Below are 24,259 nucleotides of genomic sequence, written 5' to 3' on the forward strand. Positions count from 1 at the left end.
GTCACAGTCGGAGACAATCACACACAAAGACAGGGGGAGCAGAGGGAACATATATACCGGGGGTAATATTAATGATGATGAGGAACAGGTGCGCTAAACAGGACACAGGTGAAATGTATGATGAGACGAACGGTGGTGTCAGAAGGCCGGTGACGTCGACTGCTGGAGCCCGCCCGCTGCAGGGGGGGGTGAACCAGCAGAGGGCGCAGTTGTCACACCAGGTAATATATTTAGACATCTGTCACTTTATTTTCGCTGTTTTGGTAGTCTGTCCAATGAGACGTTAATGTAAACTAAATCGCTAACATGTTTAGCAAGCTAAGAAGCTAGCACCCTGTAACTATAAGGCAGGCTACAACGTACAGTTGACAATAATTCTATCCTCACCCCTGTCAGATACAGTTCACATACACATGCATGAATGTACTGATTATCGATGCGTCACACCAAATAATGGACTATACAATTGATCATATCTCACAAATAAATGATGTGTATTGCTACAATAATTTGCAATGAACAATTACATCTGTTACCTAATTAAATTTTTGAAGATTCAATTCCCTATTATTTTCTTATCATGGCATTAATGCAGCATTTAGACACTTTGAATTGGGATTATTATTACTATTATCATGACATAAAATCACTTCAGGGAAGTGCATTTTTAGAATGTTCTATGTACTGCCTTTTCAATGCAGCATAAAAATTCACTTATTTGACTTTTAACATTAACTAACCTGAGCTGAAGTGTTTGCCTCAGACCTAAACGTGTTGACTGGACAGGTCCCATAGTTGACCATTTTCACCCTCTGCGGATGGCCTGAAGCCACAAATCTCTTCTGCTGTCTTATGTTTTTTTCATCTTATTCGACGCGCATAACACAATGCTGCAGCTTTTAGGCAAGGTTCCAGTAACATTTCCAACTTTGCATCGTTGTCTTCTATACTTGTACAGAGCTAGAGTTCCCCTCAAAAAGGGGCGTGGTCTTTCGGACGAGAGAAAAGCGACGTATAGCTGCTCTCATCTATTGTGTACATTTTGTATGTACAGCCATTGTCCCAATACTTATAGAGGGAACTGTATTTCCTAGCTATAACACAAGCAATAGTTTTATTGCTACAGGCACTCTGCGACTGGTGCTAAAGCAGTTCACACGACAGCTATCCAGCCTGCTTCGCTTTGCCACCGACTATCTGGCTATAGCAGATATATAGCTAAATATTTGATAGTGAAAGATGTATCTTATGTTATAATTATTTATGGAGCTAGTTAGAACATATACGTTTTAAAAACAAAAAATAGCATGTTCGTTTTAAGCAAAACACATTGTTTTCCAACATACTGAAGCTTACTTTACCCTTCATGCTGGTTGCTAAGGTAATGAGTGTCACCGATAGCACAGACCTGTCGTTCTCTATACTGTTGTACACAGTAGTGGACCTATGTGCCCCAATAAAGTACAAGCACACACAATCTAAATGAATACCAAGAACGTATCATCGCGTATGAACATGTTGGCCTATAACGTTCAAACAGACGTTGGCTATATAACAATTACTCCAGTACCCATCCAGGTGGGTTAAGGTTGTGAGTTGGCTTGGATCAAATGGTAATGTCATTTACATGGCTAATCATCAAACATTGTTGCTGAAAAAAGATTTGTTTGCATGTTTAGGGTAGAATAACGATTGACCACTCCATATCGGACCCGCAACCCCGCAGACTCGGCTAAAAACTCTGCGGTTGGCTAGAAGTCCCCCGACCCACTCCTCGCAGTTTCAGACCTCAATATACGACCACACATTTTGTGACACAATTGCACGGAGTATTGACATATTTAATTTTCCATAAGTCAGCGGCTGTACTTTTTGAGGAGGCTGAAGAAGGCCTGCCTGTCTTCTAAGATCCCAATGTGAACTTCTATCTCTGCACAATCGAGAACATTCTGACTGCGCCACAGTGTGGTTTTTGCGGGTGCTCTGTGGTCGACTGGAAGGCCCTGCAACGGGTGGTGAAAACAGCCCAGCACATCACTAGTGCCCAGCTACCAACCATTTTACTACGTAGACCTCCAGCGCAAGCAGTGTTTGCATAGGGTGCGTGGCATCATCATGGACCCTTCACATCCATGCCACAAACTGGTTGCCGTCCTACCATCAGGCAAGCAGTGCTAGGTTTCTTCGTCTCTGCACCAGCAGGCTCAGGAACAGTCTCTTCCTAGCTACTGTAACCCTGCTGAACTCTGTACCCAAGCACTAACCCTGCCCACCGCTTAGTACTGCCTCTCAGGGACCTTGTTGCACCACTCTCCTTGTAATACTGCACTCTGACACTGCTTTGCTGATAAATGACGTTTTTCAATTGCTACCTTGGGAACCTCATTGCTGCTATCCCTGCGTTTCAGTTGCACATACATCGTTCAATTTCATTTAATTGCACAATTAGTATTGCCATTTGTACTTGCATTTGCATTCATTGCACATTTATTCAGCCCACTTATTATACTTATACCTGTGCATTTTCTGCCCTCTTCTATTTGCTAACTGCGTTTTGTTGTACTGTTCAGTGACAGTAAAGTTTAATCTAATCTAGTCTATTGCCTACATATGCTTCATAAGGCATTCAAATCATTAATTGAAGGGGCCATGCTAATGTGGAACCACGACAAAGTGTAAAAATGGTTGAACTTCCCCATAAGAAATACTTTTTTGGTGCACTGTACAGTGTAAAAACAATCGTAATATCTATATTGTCCAATCTGGGGCTGAATGACACTACCTGCTCTGAATTATGGTTTGGCTAAGCTAAGGGTTATCTTTGTATATTACTGTAAATTTATGGTAATCTTTGTATGTATTATCTTTGTATATTACTGTATCTTTACAGTACAGAAACATTAAATATTAAACAAGCATTGTACTTGCTCACCAGAACACTGTCCATACAGTATACTGTACAGTCTTTAGAGGAGTACAATGGTACTGTAATGAAAATTGTTACTGTACTGTAAAATACTGTAATAACAAAGATAAAAATACAGTTTCTAATCCTCATCCAGGGTTCATTTCACTATGCTAGTTCTCTGATTGTCATTTTATTAAAGATGCTTTCTGGTATAAACTGATATATAAACCCTCCATTCTGAGCTTGACGTGTAATACATTGTTTGTGTGCATAACCTAAAATTAGAATCAATGTCATACCTCAGTTACCCATAACATTTCAAGCAATTTTGGGACCCGTTTTGTCTCAACAGTATCAACATAAGTATTTAGACTAAAGCTAAATACATGATTAAAGTGATTTTATTTTTTATTTAATGGAAAGATAATGTTATTTCCCAAAACATTAAAGCAGTGTATGTAGTATTTCTGGCTATGGCTGAGGATATCTTTAAAATGTAAAGTCATCAACAGTTAGACCTCTAATATAATAACAGGGTACATGTATTGTGGATAGGTCTTAAACAATAAATAAACAGAAAGGTGTTTGTTTGTCCATGTGCTCATTATGGTTTAGGAACCTCTCCGTCAAACCATTCCAGCACTTTTTTCTTGTTTTCTGCCACCCATCTGATGTTAGCTGATGTCCTCTCAATGGATTGTTGAATTGCCAAGTTACCAGAACCAAAGTCATTGTGTTCCGCCTGGAAGTCCTTGAGCTGTGAAAAGAGAAGCATTAACTGTATAGAACCTCAATATTCAAGTTCCGCATCACACTGCAATTCAATCATGTGTTAATGAATATCATAATCTGTACTTGTACCTGTTGGAGCTCAAATTCTGTTGAGAACCGCTTGGTCACACCATTGATGAGGTTGGAGAAGGAGAAAGATCCACCGCCATACCTTTGAAAGAATGAGATGTCAGGTTTGAGAATCTACTGAATTAAATACCAGTTCACCGAATGTGAAAGAATGACTTTGAAAAGGACACAGTCAATAAAATATATTGAAAGCTGAAACTTACTGCTCAAAGATGTACTGCCATCTGTCTCTAATAAAGTCCCAGGCCAAAGGCTGCCCCACCACATTGCTTGCAATATAAACAATGGTTGAGGTTGCATCTTGCTTGCGAATTTTGGTTGGATTAAGGCTGTATTCCAGGTACCTAAAGGTGATATGGGACATACAAAGCCAGTGTATGACATTGAAGCCCCCCATGTTCATGTAGCACACACTCGTCTCTTAAAAGCACTCCAAATATTTATTGTTTTAGAATATTGCTGCTTATTGAATACTCTCTGATGCTCAGGGATGGGCTAATCACACAGCACAAGGATGATATTTTGATTGGATACGCTATTTAGCACGCTTAACTCACTTGTTTAGTAGCCAGGGCTGCTTGGTACAGGCCAGAGCATATCGAAGTTTGTCTGCCTCAGTAGCGATGGTGGAAGCATTGAACTGATTCCAACCGAATTCCCATTCCGCTTCCCCTCCTGCACTTATAGCACTGCAGTACACTGTTGTCCTCAGGTTGGGGTGTATCCTTGGAAGGAATCAAATATTGATATACTTTATGTCAGCATTGATTATCTTATCAATGGTTACACCATTTGGGTAATCTAACATTTTGTTGAAATCATAAGAATTTAATTTAAGCCCTAATTAACTCACGGATTTTTGGTGGGATCATTCATCCACTGTTTGTACCAGCCTTTAGTCAGATTCAGGCACTCGTCAATACCAGTGCTACAAGCCACCCTGATGGCATTGACCTGGTTGTACCTGAGGGTGACAAGGGACATGAAGATTAGCTGCCTGTGGGATTGACGCTGGGTGTTTGTTTTGGATGTGGCACAGCAAAAGTATAAAATGCCAGAAAATTAAATACAGAACTATAAGATTATTGATTAACGCACTGGTCCATATGTCCACTGGGTACTTTTGTCCAGTTGTCAGTGATATTCTTGAAGTGGCCAAATAGTTCTTCAACTTGGATTTTGAGGTAAGCCTAAAAACAAATAAACATGAGTAAAAAATGCTTAGTATTCGTAACATGTTTGTATAATTTAGAACATTGGCTATCCAAAAAGAGAAATCTACCTGCATATACCCAAAAACTTCACTCCGATCAAACATCAGGTAGAAAAAGTCCAAGTTGTTAAGAGCTGACTCCCATGGCATATATTCCTTTTCTGTTTTGAGATACTTTGTTGTCCGCAAGGCTAGTATTGTGTCTATATATTTTGCCCTATATAGAAAAAAAATACAAGTTAATTGAAAATGCTCTCCTAGGCCTACTTTTTTTAATACAAGAAAGTGAAGTGTTACTTTACGTTAAAATCACACTTGGATTTAACCACAAGCGTGTAGCTTACTCACCTTGCAAGGTTAAAAGCATCATCAATCAATTGAGCTCTGTTGATGACTGGAATAGACTACACAACAATACACCACCAATATTAGCAAACAATTTCTCTGGGAATTGTGTCTGATAAGATGTTTCATTTGGAAGTACATTGTGCATCATCAGTGGGTTACCTCTGGAGTGGTGTTCAGTACATTGAGAAGTCTTTCCCAGTTGGGCACATCGTAGTTAACCCGATAGTATCCAGAGACGTTGAGGTTGGCCAGGACCCATTCATTCTCAATGACTTTCATGTCAGTCATATTAGCTTAATATAAAGGGACGAATGTAACGTTTGTTCCCAAACCATCACCAGGGATATATGACAAAGTATGCAAAAACAATCCTATTTGATAAGATTATTTTGTTAGTATTGTAATCCTAAGCTTTTGTTTAACTCAGTCCAGTAACTGTTCATTGTTCATTATCTTCAAATAATGTTCATTATTTGACACCTTTCTGTTCATTATCTTCAAATAATAATTCCAATAACAAGAACATTTCCATTGATAGATTCCCACATCCTCCTGGTTCTAATACATATACCACCAGTTGATCTAATACATGCACATGCAAGTTGTAAAAAATACATGTACACATCAGTTGTTCCGATACTTGTACATACCAGTTGTTGTAATACATCTACATACCAGTTTTTGTAAATACATGTATGTACCAGTCATTTTCAATATATATATATATATATGTACATACCAGTTGATCAAAATACATGAACATACCAGTTGTTCTAATATATCTAAGTACCAGTTGTTCTAATATGTCTGTGTACCGGTTGTTCTAATATGTCTATGTACCGGTTGTTCTAATACATGTACATACCAGTTCGGGTTTTCAGCCATGTCAGTGACTGTTCTTTTCCTGTCTTCATCCACCTGATGGGTACAATCCACTCATACCTGGGGAGACATGACATTAGGTTACTTAACAACATACAGGTGCTGGTCATAAAATTAGAATATCATCAAAAAGTTTATTTATTTCAGTAATTCCATTCAAAAAGTGAAACTTGTATAATGTATACATTCATTCCACACAGACTGATATATTTCGAGTGTTTATTTCTTTTAATTGTGATGATTATAACTGACAACTAATGAAAATCCCAAATTCAGTATCTCAGAAGATTTGAATATTACTTAAAACCAATAAAAAAAAAGTATTTTTAGAGATGTTGGCCAACTGAAAAGTATGAACAAGAAGAGTATGAGCATGTACAGCACTCAATACTTAGTTGGGGCTCCTTTTGCCTAAAGTACTGCAGCAATGCGGCGTGGCATTGGGTCTGGCGTATCGCATCTTCCTCTTCACAATACCCCATAGATTTTCTATAGGGTTAAGGTCAGGCGAGTTTGCTGTCCAATTAAGAAAAGGGATACCATGGTCCTTAAACCAGGTACTGGTAGGTTTGGCACTGTTTGCAGGTGCCAAGTCCTGTTGGAAAATGAAATCTGCATCTCCATAAAGTTGGTCAGCAGCAGGAAGCATGAACTGCTCTAAAACTTCCTGGTAGATGGCTGCGTTGTCCTTGGACCTCCGAACAGTGGACCAACACCAGCAGATGACATGGCACCCCAAACCATCACTGACTGTGGAAACCTTACACTGGACTTCAAGCAACGTGGATTCTGTGCCTCTTCTCTCTTCCTTCAGACTCTGGGACCTTGATTTCCAAGGGAAATGCAAAATGTACTTTCATCAGAGAACATAACTTTGGACCACTCAGCAGCAGTCCAGTCCTTTTAGTCTTTAGCCCAGGCAAGTCGCTTTTGACGCTGTGTCTTGTTCAAGAGTGGCTTGACACAAGGAATGCGACAGCTGAAACCCATGTCTTGCATACGTCTGTGCGTGGTGGTTCTTGAAGCACTGACTCCAGCTGCAGTCCACTCTTTGTGAATCTCCCTCACATTTTTGAATGGGTTTTGTTTCACAATCCTCTCCAGGGTGCAGTTATCCCTATTGCTTGTACACTTTTTTCTATCACATCTTTTGCTTCCCTTCGCTCTATTAATGTGCTTGGACACAGAGCTCTGTGAACAGCCAGCCTCTTTAGCTATGACCTTTTGTGTCTTGCCCTCCTTGTGCAAGGTGTCAATTGTCGTCTTTTGGACAGCTGTCAAGTCAGCAGTCTTCCCCATGATTGTGTTGCCTAAAGAACTCGACTGAGAGACCATTTAAAGGCCTTTGCAGGTGTTTTGGGTTAATTAGCTGATTAGAGTGTGGCACCAGGTGTCTTCAATATTGAACCTTTTCACAAATATTTGGGGTATTCATTAGTTGTCAGTTATAATCATCAAAATGAAAAGAAATCATCATCATCATCATCTTCCGCTTATCGGGGGCCGGGTCGCGGGGGCATCAGTCTAAGCAGAGATGCCCAGACTTCCCTCTCCCTAGACACTTGCTCCAGCTCTTCCAGGGGGACACAGAGGCGTTCCCAGGCCAGCCGGGAGACATAGTCCCTCCAGCGTGTCCTAGGTCTTCCCCGGGGTCTCCTCCCGGTGGGACGGGACCGGAACACCTTCCCAGGAAGGCGTTCCGGAGGCATCCGAAACAGATGCCCAAGCCACCTCAGCTGACCCCTCTCGATGTGGAGGAGCAGCGGCTCTACTCTGAGCTCCTCCCGGGTGACCGAGCTTCTCACCCTATCTCTAAGGGATCGCCCAGCCACCCTGCGGAGAAAGCTCATTTCGGCCACCTGTATCCGGGATCTTGTCCTTTCGGTCATGACCCAAAGCTCATGACCATAGGTGAAAGTAGGAATGTAGATTGACCGGTAAATCGAGAGCTTTGCCTTGCGGCTCAGCTCTTTCTTCACCACGACAGACCGATACATCGACCGCATTACTGCAGAAGCTGCACCGATCCGTCTGTCAATCTCCCGTTCCATCCTTCCCTCACTCGTGAACAAGACCCCTAGATACTTAAACTCCTCCACTTGAGGCAGGCACTCTCCACCAACCTGAAGTGGGCAAGCCAGCCTTTTCCGATTGAGGACCATGGCCTCGGATTTGGAGGTACTGATTTGCATCCCCACTGCTTCACACTCGGCTGCAAACCGTCCCAGTGCATGCTGAAGGTCCTGGTTTGAAGGGGCCAACACGACAACATCATCCGCAAAGAGCAGAGACGAAATCGTGTGGTCCCCAAACCTGACACCCTCCGGCCCCTGGCTGCGCCTAGAAATTCTGTCCATAAAAATTACGAACAGAACCGGCAACAAAGGGCAGCCCTGCCGGAGTCCAACATGCACTGGGTACAAGTCTGACTTACTGCCGGCAATGCGGACCAAGCTCCTGCTTCGGTCGTACAGGGACCTGACAGCCCTTAGCAAAGGACCCAGGACCCCATATTCCCGAAGCACTCTCCACAGGATGCCGCGAGGGACACAGTTGAATGCCTTCTCCAAATCCACAAAACACATGTGGATTGGTTGGGCAAACTCCCATGAACCCTCCAACACCCTGTAGAGGGTATAGAGCTGGTCCAGTGTTCCAAAACCACACTGTTCCTCCTGAATCTGAGGTTCTACTATCGGCCGTATTCTTCTCTCCAGAACCCTGGCATAGACTTTTCCAGAGAAAAAAACACCTGAAATATATCAGAATGTGTGGAATGAATGTATACATTATACAAGTTTCACTTTTTGAATGGAATTACTGAAATAAATCAACTTTTTGATGATATTCTAATTTTATGACCAGCACCTGTAGAGAATTAAATTTCTATTCTTTAAGGTTTTTATGAACGGTACTGTCTCAAATTAAGGTGTTCTGATGGGTTATGGAAAGTTGCCCCTTATGGTGAAGTGTTGTAATTTGGTTAATTCTCAATTTAGATAGCAATTACTAAATTAATTTCATACTTGAATTCAGATTCTGGTACATCCGGTCTAGAGGCAGGGTCTAGAAGGAAGTGCTCCTGGGAGAAATGTCCATTGGCTGTGTCTATTGTAATCACAGGGAAGCCCATCTGAAGGACCCAGCGGTTCATGATGCTATTCACATTAAAGCCAGTAGGAAGTGACACACCACTGGAATTGGCTGCCTAGAAGAGAAAACCATGAAATGTTATAAATAAATACATATAATTGTTTTTTAATAGTTGATAGAAGTCAAGTATTCAATGCTCTGTTGATTCAATGTTAACAAAAGAACACTTACCAAATCCAGATGATCCCAGAGGTCAGAATACACAGTGTTATTATAGGAAAATGCTTTCAGGTATGTCTGTTGGAGAAAATGGCAAACACAGACATTACAATACACTTACAAAAAGAACAATGTTCCTTCTCAGATTTGCTGACACATTTGACTACATGGGCCCTGTCATCGCATGTGGAATCTGACATCCAACTGTCAGATTACATTTGAAAATCTACATGGCGGCTCAGGATTTCATTCTAAAATATGGTAATACTGTACGTACGCTAACGCCTTTAGAGAAGGTGGCTTCAGACAGGAAATCTGAAAGCATTCTCAGCACAGATGCTCCCTGTAGAAACACACATAGCAAATAAATAATTTCATTTATAAATACATAGAATCAGTTGAATCTTTATCATGATTGTTTATTATATTGAAGTAATAGAGTAAAGGGACATGGTAGAGATCCAACTTAATTAAATGTGTGTCTATCATATGCAGCAGTCACATTAAATAATTATGGAACATCATTCCATTTTGCTTAACAAGTAAAAAGAAAAGGGTGAAAGCATAATGTTTCTCAAAAAGGAATCAAGAAAAATATTATTCCATTAATAAAAAACATTTAAGGAAAACAATGCCAAAATAGAAGACTTGGTATAATGACTATATACCAGAAACCCCCATAGGTACCTTGTTGATATGTACTGGTTACTAGCCCTTACACAAAAGACCCACAGGATTCCTACAGGATTTTGGGGACACTTTCCTGTAGGACATTTCATATCAGGATCCTGTAGGAATCCTGTAGGTAGCCCTTCAGGAAATAGATCCTGCAGCAATCATGGAAATAATCACAAATTGTACTACAGGAAAGTTTCGCTGAAATCATGTAGGAGTCCTACAGGATTTTGGGTCCACTTTCCAATAGGACAATTATTGTTGGATCCAGTACGTATTTCCTTCAGGAAATAAATCCAGCAGGAATCATGCAAATAATCTTCAAAATATCCAGCAGAATATTTTCACTAAAACTATCTGCAGGGTTTAAGGGAGCATTACAGCAAAATGGTCCTTTACTCCTGTGAGATCCATATGCTCTGGTTACTGGAGGTAATTAAAAACGATTTCAGGGCAATTTTTATGTACCACCTGCTTCCTCATCCTTAAGACAATTTCCTGTAGGACAATAAATGTGCTTTAAAAATAATAGACAGAAAACAGTACACATCAGATTGCATCACAAGTTTATTTTCAATGCAGCGTCATGAGTTTGAATGTCCATTCAAACTCCAGCACTGAATAAAAGATGATTCCTAGGAGAATCGCCTGCATGGCTGTCCAGTGTAGTCTGTTTGTTTAAACTGTGTGTTTATTTTACCGTTGCTTAATAATCTGTTATGGTAGGCATTGTTTCACTGAGAGCAGAGAGATGAGAGGCAGATGTAATAGTACACAAGCTGTGTGTGTATAATTATGTATGTGTGTTAGCTTCTCTTCATGGCATCTTGTGATAATCAGCCACACTGTTGTTCATAGGCTTGGGTCAAACTTGGGATAGAGTGGATATATATGAGAAAGGCAGAAGTCATAGGATATAAACTGTGCGTCTGTATAGTTGTTAGCTTCTCTTGTTAGCTACTCTTCATGTTCTCTTGTAGTATTCAGTGTTCACACAGCTATGTTAAAAACTGCAAAACCTACCACTGGTTTCTATAACATTGGCTGGAGAACTCACGTTTTGCAGGTGGTGGCCACAGACAATTGCTCTCTCCTTTTCCTTCCTGACAGATTCTTCTCTAGTTTTGCGTTTTGCAAGTGTCCTTATCACTACTGGTAGCATGAGGCGGTACCTGCAGCCCATTCAGGTTGCACAGGTATTCCAGCTCCTCCAGGATGGCACATCCATATGTTCTGTCGCAAGAAGGTTTGCTGAGTCTCCCAGTACAGTCTCAAGAGCATGGAGGAGATACCAGGAGACAGGCCATTACACAAGGAGAGCTGGACAGAGGCATAGAAGGGCATTAACCCAGCAGCAGGACCGGTATCTGCTCCTTGTGTGAGGAGGAACAGGAGGAGCACTGCCAGAGCCCTACAAAATAACCTCCAGTGGGCTACTGGTGTGAATGTTTCTGACCAAACTGTCAGAAACAGACTCCATGAGGGTGGCATGAGGGCCAGACGTCCTCTAGAGGGACCTGTGCTCACAGCTCAGCACCGTGCAGCTCGATTGCCATTCGCCAGAAAACACCAGAATTGGCAGATCCGCCAATGGTGCCCAGTTCTCATTACTGAGACACCGTGGTGAACGTTATGCTGCCTGCAACATCATATAGCATGACCAGTTTGGCGGTGAGTAAGTAATGGTCTGGGGGGGCATATCCTTGGAGGGTCGTACAGACCTCCACGTGCTAGCCAACGGTACCTTGACTGCTGTTAGGTACCAGGATGTAATACTCAGACATCGTTAGCACTTATGCTGGTGCAGTGGGCCCTGGGTTCCTCCTGGTGCAGCACAATGCCCAGCCTCATGTGGCCAGAGTGTGTAGGCAATTCCTGGATGATGAAGGCCTTGATGCTTTTGACTGGCCCTCATGTTCCCCACACCTGAATTCAACTGAAAACTTCTGGGAGGTTATGTATCGGTGCATCCGACGCCGCCAAGTAGCGCCACAGACTGGAGCTTACTGATGTTCTGATCCAGGTCTGAGAGGAGATCCCCCAGGACACCATCCACCGTCTCATCAGGAGCATGCCCAGAACTTATCAGAAGTGCATACAGGCACGTGGGGGCCATACACACTACTGAGACACATTATGAGTTGCCGTGATGAAATTGTTTACTTAGATTTTTGGTGTGAGTTTGAATCCAGCCATCAATCGGTTGTTGTGTTTTTGGTTTCCATTGACCATTAGGTAATTTTCTTCTCAACGAATTACACATTGTACAGTAAAGATTTCGATCTTTACCTTCATCGAGACCTGATGTGTGATCTAAGTGTTCCCCTAATTTTGTGAGCAGTGTATTTAAGAGAATAGCAAGACCTTATTGTGCCTAATAAAAATGGGGTAACTGAACGCATTTGAGTTGTTGGAACAACTCTGAGAAAAAGATTGTTTTCATATTTTTGTCTTAATGTATTTATTTCTGTAATATCTGCTGTTCTTAAAGCCTTTTCTAAACATAACTGATGCTGGTTTCAAATTCTGAGTGAGCCAATTATTTACTAGCCCAGATACTATTGTTCGTACTTAGTAATTGAAGTCCACCTAGTATTACATAGTTAATATTACATGAGTAGCAAAAGCGATGACAGGAATTGTCAGGAATTCTGAAGTTTATATTTATAAACTGGTTTTGTAATACGTTGTAAGACGTTGTACAGTTACATGTACAACGTCTTTCAGCCAACCATCATTCAGGATTCAAACCACCCAGTTTTGTATTGGTAAATATACCATAGCTTTCAGCCGATGAGGATCCAGGACCCATGTTAATGATGTTTCTTTAAAGGTCATGGCAGAGAGAATACCTTGCTATAAGAGATGGCGTCAAACAGTTCACTGATTTGCTCAGGCTTCTGGATGGCCTGCTCTTCGGACGACAGGGGATGAGAGGAGGCCAGGGCATCGATTGCAAACACCCTGTGTACATCATTCAGTACTATCAGGTCTTTCTGTGGAGGGACAAAGATATGATGGTACACAGAGACAATGCATGTGTCCTCTCCATGTGTGTAATTGTCCACTCCATGTGGACAATTGAAATAAATGATCCCAATGTATTCAGTACTGGAAAATAATATATGACATACAGCTGTCCAAAATGAGGATCTGAGGTGGATGTCTAAACACTTACAATGTTCCAGTCTGGTTCTGCATCATTTGCCCCAAGATATTCTACATAGGATGCAAAACCCTCATTCAGCCACAGGTCATTCCACCAATTCAGAGTCACAAGGTTTCCAAACCACTGGAAGGAAGAGCTTCACGTTAACTCACCGGATCATTTTAAACAAAGAGATTGACCATAATCCAAAAAAGATAGCATAATATCACATTGAGAAAATATAGGGTTATATCTCTTCATTGCAATTAATCACAAAATGTAATGTTTCTTTGCCAAAATACATAGCCCAATAAATTATTTAGTGAAAATAATTAGATGTTTTATGTACTCTGAAGTTCACAGACCATGTGGGCCAGTTCATGAGCTATAATGGTAGCAATCCTCTCCTTGTTGGAATTAGAAGACATTTCAGGGTCATACAAGAGGGCTGTTTCTCTGTAGGTAATTAATCCCCAGTTCTCCATTGCTCCAGCATTGAAGTCAGGCAAAGCAATCTGGTCTGGAGGAAATACATAAAACAAATGAAAAGTATGACTCAATCTTAACCATTTATAATGCTATGGCTACTATACATCCACAAATAAAGGCTTAACATGGATCACATATGAACAAAACATTTATTCATTCTATCAGTCAACAATTGACATATTTTGGCTGTCTGGTAAGGAATTCAGTTCAATATAATTAACATGTTAAAAAATTTTGTATCTTGTATTAAACCCTTACCTGACTTTGGGAGAGGGTAGGAGACATTGTAATATTCTTCAAAGAATTTCAGAATTGGTCCTGTTATGTTGAGGGCATACTCTCCTTGCTTATCAGTAATGGCTTTTTTGCGAGCATAAATCCGGATCTGCAAACGATTTAATAGCATTGCAACTCATATTATATATCAAAGACATTATTACGTCCACATATATTTGTAATGTGTTAATTCCAGTTAATGAGTACGTTGTAATTACCAAAACATCATTGGTTGTTTCATTAACATAGTCGTAGTCACTGACAATAAATGCCAACAGGTATGTTGACATTCTCTTTGTTTCGCTAAAAGATGTCTTCAAAACCTCCACAGTCCCCTCAGGTCCCTCCATAGTGACTGGAACAGGATCTAAGCAAAAATACACAAAGACGATGTGTCAATAAGGATCATAATGTGGCATTTCTGGATTGTGGTTAAAGCGTGCTTTATACATTCACTGTACTAACCCCTCTCCATGCCATTTGACAGAGCGATTGTCCCGACGGGGTGGAGGAGTGTGATGTGGAAGACGGCTTTCATTGCTGGCTCATCGAAACAGGGGAACGCTTTTCTGGCATCAGTGGGCTGCATTTGAGTGGTTGCAACAACTCTGAAAAAAACAGAAGAATGTAGGTAAATAAAATATTGCTGTCATTATGTCAATCTATGTACACTACTGTTTAAAAGTTTGGGGTCCTTGTTTTTGAAAAAAAAAATCTGTACATTAAAACAACAACAAATTGATCAGAAATAGAGTGTAGACATTGTTAATGTTGGAAATTTCTATTGTAGCTGGAAATGGCTGGTTTTCAATGGAATATTAATATAGGCATACCGAGGCTCATTATCAGCAACCATCATTCCTGTGTTCCAATGGCACGTTATGTTTGCTAATCCAAGTTTGTCATTTATCAAGGTTAATTGTTCATTAGGAAAATCTTTAGCGATTATGTTATCACAGCTGAAAACCGTTTTGCTGATTAAAGAAGCAATACAACTTTCCTTCTTTGGACTAGTTGAGTATCTGGAGCATGAACAATTATGGGTTGGATTACAGGCTCAAAATGTCTAGAAACCAAGAACTTTCTTCTGAATCTTGTCTGTCTATTATTGTCCTGGGAAATTAAGGTTATTCTAAGCAAGAATTTACCAAGAAACTGAAGATCTTGTACAACGCTGTGTACTACTCCCTTCACAGAACAGCGCAAACTGGCTATAACAAGAATAGGAAGAGCAGTGGGAGGCCCCAGTGCACATCTGAGCAAGAGGACAAATACATTAGATTGTTTAGTTTGAAAAATAGACACCTCACAGGTCTTCAAGTGGCTGCTTCATTAAATAATCCCCACAAAACACCAGTCTCAACGTGAACAGTGAAGAGGTGACTCCAAGAGGCTGGCCTTCTCTGACTGGCCAATAAAAAGCAAAGATTAAGATTGTCAAAGGAACATTGACACTGGACAGAGCAAGATTGGAAAAGTGTTATGCACAGACAAATCTAAGTTTCAGGTGAAAGATTTGTATAAGGTTTAAAGAAGAATGTTTGTGAGATGCATACCAAATAAAAATATGCTGGAGGTGTGCTTGACACCATCTGTCAAGCATGGTTTAGGCAATGTGATGGTCTGGGGGTGCTTTGGTGGTGGTAAGGTGGGAGATTTGTACAAGGTAAAGGGGATCTTGAAGAAGGATCACATTTCACATTTCCTCCTACAACAGGACAATGACCCAAAGCACAGCTCCAAACTATGCAAGAACTATTTAAGGAAGAAGCAGTCAGCTGGTATTCTGTCTATAATGGAATGTCCAGCACAGTCACTGGATCTCAACCCTACTGGGCGGTTGTAGGAGCACCTTGACTGTATGGTATGTAAGAAGTGCCCATCAAGCCAATACAACTTGTGGGAGGGGCTTCAGGATGCATGGGGTGAAATCTCTTCACGTAACCTCAACAGATTTACACCTAGAATGCCAAATGTCTGCAAGGCTATGATTGCTACAAATGGAGGATTCTTTGACGAAAGCAAAGTTCGAAGGACTTTCAATACATTTCAATAAAAAATCATCATTTCTAACCTTGTCAATTGCAATATTTCCTTTTCATTTTGCTATATTTCCTATTCAAACTCATTTCAGATATATTTTCATGGAAAACAAGCAAATTGACCCCACACTTTTAAACAGTAGTGTACATATTAGTGTAGCAATAAAGAGTATAAGTCTCATAACTTACTTTTCTATTCCATCTTCTTCATATTCACTCCTGTAAAATCCTCCCAAGTCATTCGCCAGCTCCCCAACAAACTTTGTGTCCAGCTGGTAGAGTTCCCCAACAGTTAAGTTCCCATTAAGCTGCATGACTAGGTACTGGGTTGTTTCTTGTAGCCATGAACTCTTTATGGTTGGTGCGGTTATGTTACCAAGTGCAGTCAGTTTAGCCAGTTGACCACCTTCCCATTTGGTGTAGTTCAGCTTGTTGGAGTGTATCAGAATCAGGTCAGTCTCCTTCACACATTGGAAAACCACATAGGTTTCCCCTGTGAAGATGTAGAGGCCTTGTTCGTTGACTTTGAGTCGAGGCCACAGGGTCAGATTGTAGTGGTCAGGCTTCAAGGTGTCTGGGAGACGGTACTTGTCCCATGGTTCATTTGAGGGCTGAGCTGTGGGTAGGAGAGGTGTGGAAACCGAAGAACCTTCAGGTGTGGAAACCGAAGAACCTTCAGTTGTGGTCAGCGTTGGCTTGACAGTGGACCCTTCATTAGTTGGACTAATGACCTCATTGTTTTTGGCTACCTCTTCAGAATAAACAACTGCCAAAGCAATAATGGTGGCCACTGCCCCTGCACCTAGCACAATCCCCGCCACCCCAACAACCTTACTAATGTAGAAGCCTCCTCCCATGACTGACATGCATACAACTACAGGGCAAAAAGGGAAGATTCGTTTTCTGCGGGGTTTTTTATACACTGGTAAACTTGCAGACTCTCCTCCCACCAGGACAAATAACTCACCCATTAACAACACAGATCTGGTTGGTATAGACGTGCAGGTGTCATGAAGGGTCATAGACCCAGGTTTTTTGTATTTATGCAACCAACCATATTAATCTATGCAGTTATATTCGCCAATGCCTTGCATGGAGTCCACTCCGCTAATAAAATTATTTAATAATAAGGTCTAACAACATTTTTAATATATTGTTAATAAGACCTTTACTCCAACTCATTGTATAAAATACTTTTTTTTCCAGCTCTTTTGAACTTTAAACTAGTTTCATTGCTTTCCTTTGTTTTTTATTCCCTTCATTATACCAAGATGACAAACACTTTAAAGGTTAACATGTAAATCAACACATGCATTCTTGTATATCAGTAGTAAGAGAATAATCCTCACATACAAGGCTTCAGACACATTTCATGACATCCCTTTGCTGGTCAAATACTCAACATATAATCATTACAGAACATGCACAATAACTTGCTCAGATGAAGAACAAAAATGTAAAAGAATTCAAACTTCAAAAAGGATGGTAGGGGATGTCCAAATGAGCACAGCTGGATCAATAATCAGGAAATGGAAGCTGCATCACATTACCCAGTCACAGTCAAGAAAAGGCTTTCCCTCAAAACTCAGCTCTTAAATAAGGAGACTTGTGAGAGAAACCACAAAGAACCAATGACTTCCACGGACCTGCAGAGTTGGATGGTTGGGAGGGGAGTAACGGTGCACCATTCATGTCAGGAGCTTTTCATAAAGCTCGTCTGAGTTTAATGGTGACAAGAAAGACCATCACTTGGAAAGTGCGGGGAAAGTTGATGGTAAGATGAGACCAAAATAGTGCTTTTTGGCCAAAACGCTCAGCTCTGTGTGTAGAGTAAACCTAACACTGCCCATGCCTCAAGATGGTATAAGTGTAATGGTGTCACTTCGTCAGCAAGGACCAGGCATTTTGTTAAAATTGACAGAAGTGTGGACACAAAGGTGATCCTCCTACATTGGCTCAGTCTGATCTCATTTCAAAAGCGAGCTTTACCAAGTATTCATGTAGACATTGAATACTTATGCAAGCAAGCTATTGGAGTTTTCTTTTTTCTTACATATATAAACCAAACTTAAAATCCATGTGACCATAGAATGATTGTGATTGATTGTCAGTGTTTTAAAATGAAATATCAAACAGAACCAAATGTCAATGTACTACATTTTACACAGCATCACAACTTTTTTGGAAACAGGGTTGTATTTGTAATTCAGTAATAAGAGAGGATTGGTCAGCGTTACATACATTTCTCTTTTTAATGAATTGCCACATTCCTGAAAACTTGTTTTCACATTGTCATTTTGAGGTACTATGTGTGGATTGATGGCAAAAAATTATAATAATAATGTAATCTTTAACACGTATATTTGGTCACGGCTTGGTATGAGTAGGACACCGGCGCGGAGGATTCAAGAAAACCGTTTTTAATACATGGACTCTCTGGGGAAAAAAACAGGTAACAGTAACAGCAAACAATGACCAACAAGAGACACTGGGGCACACTTATATAGGGACACTAGGGGCAAACAAGACAGGTTAAACAATAAGGACAAGGACAGGCTGCCTATAAGAACAAAAGCCAAACATAACAGGCTATGTTCAAAAGCTAAACCAAACAGAATCTCACTAACAGAATTTGTATGATATTGTGTTTTTCATTAAAGTGATTTGCTGTGTAAGTTTCAGACATACTAAATAAATAAAGGTAAAAGAAAAGGAGTAATCAAGGTTTAAAAAATGTGAATAGACAAGAAATCATTAAGAATCAAAATGTGTTGTGTGCCTTTAAGACTGAAGAGGTGTAATCAAGAATGAGATGACAAAAACAGACCTCTTGTCATAAGATGGATATTTGATCTAACTAACTTCTTAATCTCGGCAACAAATCTTTATAATGCACTTTATGGTTCCTGAGCTCATAACAATTAGCTAATAAAATCAAGTTATATTATAAAATCTCACTGTGCGTGTTACTGTATTTAAATTGGAATGATAAAGGCCTTTCAGAATGGCAAGAGATTAAATACTCAATGTTGTCACTTTACCAGAGAATGAGATTGGTACAACCAAAGGTGAATAGTTTTATGGAGTTCTTTCCAGTAACACAACACACATTGCACATTTTATCCAATTGGTCTCAACCTTTGAATTCTGTTATCTTGAAAGTGACACCCATATAATTTTTACAATGAGTGCAAGAGAAGATTTCTTATTTACATAACCATGTACATGACGTTTCAGTTTACATTGACGCACTACCGTTCAAAAGTTTAAGGTCACTTAGATATTTCCTTGTTTTTGAAAGAATAGCAATTTTATTGCATCAAATTGATCAGAAATACAGGGTAGACATTGTTAATGTTGTAAATTAGTATCATACCTGGAAACAAATTCTCAACAGAATATCTACAGAGAATATCTACTGAGACCCATTATCAGCAACCATCACTCCTGTGTTCTAAGGGTACGTTGTGTTTGCTAATTAAGGTTTATCTTTTTAAAGAAAAACCCTTTGCAATTATGTTAGCACAGCTGAAAACTGTTGTGCTGATTAAAGAAGCAATAAAAATAGCCTTCTTCAGATTAGTTCAGTAAATATTTTCTGCCCATCTCTGTACAGACAGTGGGAACTGACAGCAAATAGAGGTCCTGTGATCGCAGGCAATAGCTTTTAAAGGTTTTTTGTTGATAAGTGTACAAAGACACAGTAGGATGGTTTCAAACCCAGAATGACTTTTTAAATTAAAAAAAGTACGAATGAGACAGCCTACTTGTCAACAGTGAGGGACAGCCTACTCTTTTGTACAGAAAACAGTGATTAGTGAGCGCATTACAATTGGCAATGAACCTCAATGTAACTTATTGTAACTAATTTAACATTCTCAGGAGGGTGTTAGGAAACAGTAGGGATAGGATGAATGAACGTGAAGCTCCGAGCGCTACAGTTGTCCGAGCTCTACTGTTTCGATGCAGTGTACCATAAGCTTGTTTCAAAGTACAGCACCCAGTGACCAATGATGTTCGAAGGTTCGGACGTCACAAAATCCAGTTCCAACTGGGACCAACAGTTGGGACACTTTACAATTGTGAATAAAAACAGAATGCAATGAAGTTTCAAATGTCTATATTTTATTCAGAATACAATAGATGACATATCAAATGTTTAAACTGAGAAAATGTATCACTTTAAGGGGAAAATATGTTGATTTTAAATTTCATGGCATCAACACATCTCAAAAAAGTTGGGACAAGGCCATGTTTACCATTGTGTGGCATCCCCTCTTCTTTTTATAACAGACTGCAAACGTCTGGGGACTGAGGAGACAAGTTGCTCAAGTTTATGAATAGGAATGTTGTCCCATTCTTGTCTAATACAGGCTTCTAGTTGCTCAACTGTCTTAGGTCTCCTTTGTCGCACCTTCCTCTTTATGATGCGCCAAATGTTTTCTATGGGTGAAAGATCTGGACTGCAGGCTGGCCATTTCAGTACCCGGATCCTTCTTCTATACAGCCATGACATTGTAATTGATGCAGTATGTGGTCTGGCATTGTCATGTTGGAAAATTCAAGGTCTTCCCTGAAAGAGACAACATCTGGATGGGAGCATATGTTGTTCTAGAACTTGGATATAACTGTCAGCATTGATGGTGCTTTTCCAGATGTGTAGGCTGCACATGCCACACGCACTCATGCAACCCCATACCATCAGAGATGCAGGCTTCTGAACTGAGCGCTGATAACAACATGGGTTGTCCTTGTCCTCTTTAGTCCGGATGACATGGCGTCCCAGTTTTCCAAAATGAACTTCAAATTTTGATTTGTCTGACCACAGAACACTTTTCCACTTTGCCACAGTCCATTTTAAATGATCCTTGGCCCAGAGAAAACATCTGCGCTTCTGGACCCTGTTTAGATGCAGCTTATTTTTTGACCTATAGAATTTTAGCCGGCAACGGCGAATGGCACGGTGGATTGTGTTCACCGACAATGTTTTCTGGAAGTATTCCTGAGCCCATGTTGTGATTTCCATTACAGTATCATTCCTGTATGTGATGCAGTGCTGTCTGAGGGCCCGAAGATCACGGGCATCCAGTGTGGTTTTCCGGCCTTGACACTTACGCACAGAGATTGTTCCAGATTCTTTGAATCTTTGATGATATTATGCACTGTAGATGATGATAACTTCAAACTCTTTGCAATTGTTCTCTGAGAAACTCCTTTCTGATATTGCTCCACTATCTTTCGCTGCAGCATTGGGGGAATTGGTGATCCTCTGCCCATCTTGACTTCTGAGAGACACTGCCAATCTGAGAGGCTCTTTTCATACCCATTGTCCCAACTATTTTTGGAATCGGGTTTGTAGATACATGAGTGTAATATGCTTATGAATATTCTAGTGCACATTGACAGTACCTGAAAAGACATCAGAGAATCTGGAATGTTCATGTGTGATCAGTATGATTATGGATCAGTATTCTGATTGAGGAGACTTTTGGCCTGAGGAAAAAAAACTGTTAGTGAGTCTGGAGGTGCGTGCCCCAATGCTCCGGTAACGTCTACCAGACGGCAGCAGTGTGAATAGACCAAAGCTTGGGTCGCTGTGGTCTATGATGATGTTCTGTGCTTTCCTCCGGCATCGTGTACTGTAGATGCCTGGCACGGAGGGAAGATGGCAGCTGATGACACACTCCACAGACTTTACCACCCTCAGTGTTTCTCAATCCTGCTTCCTCTGCCCTGCATGTTTTAGATCTCTCCCTGCCCGAACATACCTGATGTAGCTCATGAAGGACTTGATAATGAGCTGATCATTTGAATCAGGTGTGTCAGAGCAGGGAGAGATCTAAAACATGCAGGGCAGTGGGGCGCCCAGGAGCAGCATTGAGAAACACTGCTCTGGAGGGACTTGGGGTCCACAGTGGAGCAGCTGCCGTACCAGGCAGTTTTGCAGCCTGAGAGGATGCTTTCAATGGTGCACCTGTAGAAGTCGGGGAGATTTTTTACAGACATGCCAAACTTCTTGAGTCTCTTCATAGAGTATAGGCATTTTGGGTATTCACTGCAGAGTTCGCTTGCCTGGACCAAGTGAGGTCATCTTCGAATGATCACATTTATTTATAAAGCCCTTTTTACATCAGCAGTTGTCACAAAGGGGTTTTACAAAACACCCAGTCTGTAACCCAGAGGAGCAAACAACAACAGTATTACATTTCAGTGGCTAGGAAAAAGAAGGCAGAAATTTAGGAAGAAACCTAGAGAGGAACCAGGCTCAGAGGGGTGACCAGTCCTCTTCTGGCTGTGCCTGGTGAACATTAAGAGTACAAGTTGGCTCTCTCCGGGAGCCATCGCCTTATCGTGGTGGAGAGGTTTGTTTGTTCCTATGAACCTGAGGGCTGTGTTGTCTGAGCCTTAATGCTCCTGGTAGGGTTTCCCATGGCAAAGTGGTCTCAGGGAAGGAGGCAAACTAAGAATGGTAAAAAAAAAACCTATGCACAAACGAGGAAGAGGAGGAATTACCCTGCCCGAAGGCAGCCCGGGGCCCCCGTCTGGAGCCAGGCCCAGAGGGAGGGCTCGCCGGCAAGCGCCTGGTGGCCGGGTTTGCCAAGGAGCCCGGTCGGGCATAGCCCGAAAAAACAGGGCTTGTGGAAAAAACAGTGGAATGCCTTCTCCAAATCCACAAAACACATGTGGACTGGTTGGGCAAACTCCCATGAACCCTCCACCACAACGTAGAGGGTATAGAGCTGGTCCAGTGTTCTACGGCCCGGACGAAAACCACACTGTTCCTCCTGAATCCGAGGTTCTACTATCGGCCGTATTCTCCTCTCCAGTACCCTGGCATAGACTTTCCCGGGGAGGCTGAGAAGTGTGATCCCCCTGTAGTTGGAACACACCCTCCAGTCCCCCTTCTTAAAAAGAGGGACCACCACCCAGGTCTGCCATCCCAGAGGCACTGTCCCCGACCGCCACGCGATGTTAAACAGGCGTGTCAACCAAGACAGCCCCACAACATCCAGAGACTTGAGGTACTCAGGGCAGATCTCATCCACCCCCGGTGCCTTGCCACCGAGGAGTTTCTTGACTACCTCTGTGACTTCAGCCCGGGTGATGGACGAGTCCACCTCTGAGCCCTCATCCTCTGCTTCCTCAATGGAAGACGTGACGGCGGGATTGAGGAGATCCTCGAAGTACTCCTTCCACCGCCCGACAACATCCCCAGTTGAGGTCAACAGCTGCCCACCTCTACTGTAAACAGCGTTGGTAGGGCACTGTTTCCTTCTCCTGAGGCGCCAGACGGTTTGCCAGAATCTCTTCGAAGCCAGCCAATAGTACTTCTCCATGGCCTCACCGAACTCCTCCCAGGCCAGAGTTTTTGCCTCCACAACCACCCGGGCTGCAGTCCGCTTGGCCTGCCGGTACCCGTCAGCTGCCTCAGGAGTCCCACAAGCCAACCAGGCCTGATAGGACTCCTTCAGCTTGACGGGATCCCTTACTTCGGGTGTCCACCACCGGGTTCGGGGATTGCTGCCTCGACATGCACCGGAGACCTTACGGCCACAGCTCAGAGCGGCCGCTTCGACAATGGTGGTGGAGAACATGGTCCACTCGGACTCAATATCTCCAGCCTCCCTCGGGATCCAGTCAAAGCTCTGCCGGAGGTGGGAGTTAAAGATCTCTCTGACAGGAGACTTGGCCAGACGTTCCCAGCAGACCCTTACAGTACGCTTGGGTCTGCCGAGTCTGTCCAGCTTCCTACCCCGCCATCGGAGCCAACTCACCACCAGGTGGTGATCAGTTGACAGCTCCGCCCCTCTCTTCACCCGAGTGTCCAAGACATACGGCCGCAGGTCAGATGAAACGACAACAAAGTCGACCATCGACCTACGGCCTAGGGTGTCCTGGTGCCACATGCACTGATGGAGACCCTTATGCTTGAACATGGTGTTCGTTATGGACAAACTGTGACTAGCACAGAAATCCAATAACTGAACACCGCTCGGGTTCAGATCAGGGGGGCCGTTCCTCCCAATCACGCCCCTCCAGGTGTCACTGTCGTTGCCCACGTGGGAGTTGAAATCCCCCAGTAGAATGATAGAGTTCCCAGTCGG

At 41.9% G+C, this 24,259-nt stretch overlaps 1 protein-coding gene across 1 annotated transcript; it reads right to left on the reverse strand.

Annotated features, from left to right (window-relative positions):
- Positions 1-3,315: 3,315 nt before the first annotated feature.
- Positions 3,316-17,050, reverse strand: anpepb (alanyl (membrane) aminopeptidase b). The gene is made up of 20 exons (XM_010904790.3): positions 16,344-17,050; positions 14,578-14,720; positions 14,331-14,479; positions 14,095-14,221; positions 13,713-13,867; positions 13,378-13,491; positions 13,052-13,195; positions 9,802-9,867; positions 9,537-9,602; positions 9,239-9,420; positions 6,196-6,272; positions 5,490-5,623; positions 5,331-5,386; positions 5,052-5,199; positions 4,868-4,959; positions 4,623-4,733; positions 4,327-4,494; positions 3,973-4,113; positions 3,770-3,851; positions 3,316-3,665 (listed from the first exon to the last, which is right to left on the reverse strand). Exons 1-20 carry the CDS (start codon positions 17,018-17,020, stop codon positions 3,513-3,515), a joined length of 2,985 nt encoding a protein of 994 aa, XP_010903092.2. The 5' UTR covers positions 17,021-17,050; the 3' UTR covers positions 3,316-3,512.
- Positions 17,051-24,259: the final 7,209 nt, after the last annotated feature.

The sequence above is a fragment of the Esox lucius genome, chromosome 19, assembly GCF_011004845.1.
Source record: "Esox lucius isolate fEsoLuc1 chromosome 19, fEsoLuc1.pri, whole genome shotgun sequence".
In the NCBI taxonomy this organism is placed as follows: Eukaryota; Metazoa; Chordata; class Actinopteri; order Esociformes; family Esocidae; genus Esox; species Esox lucius.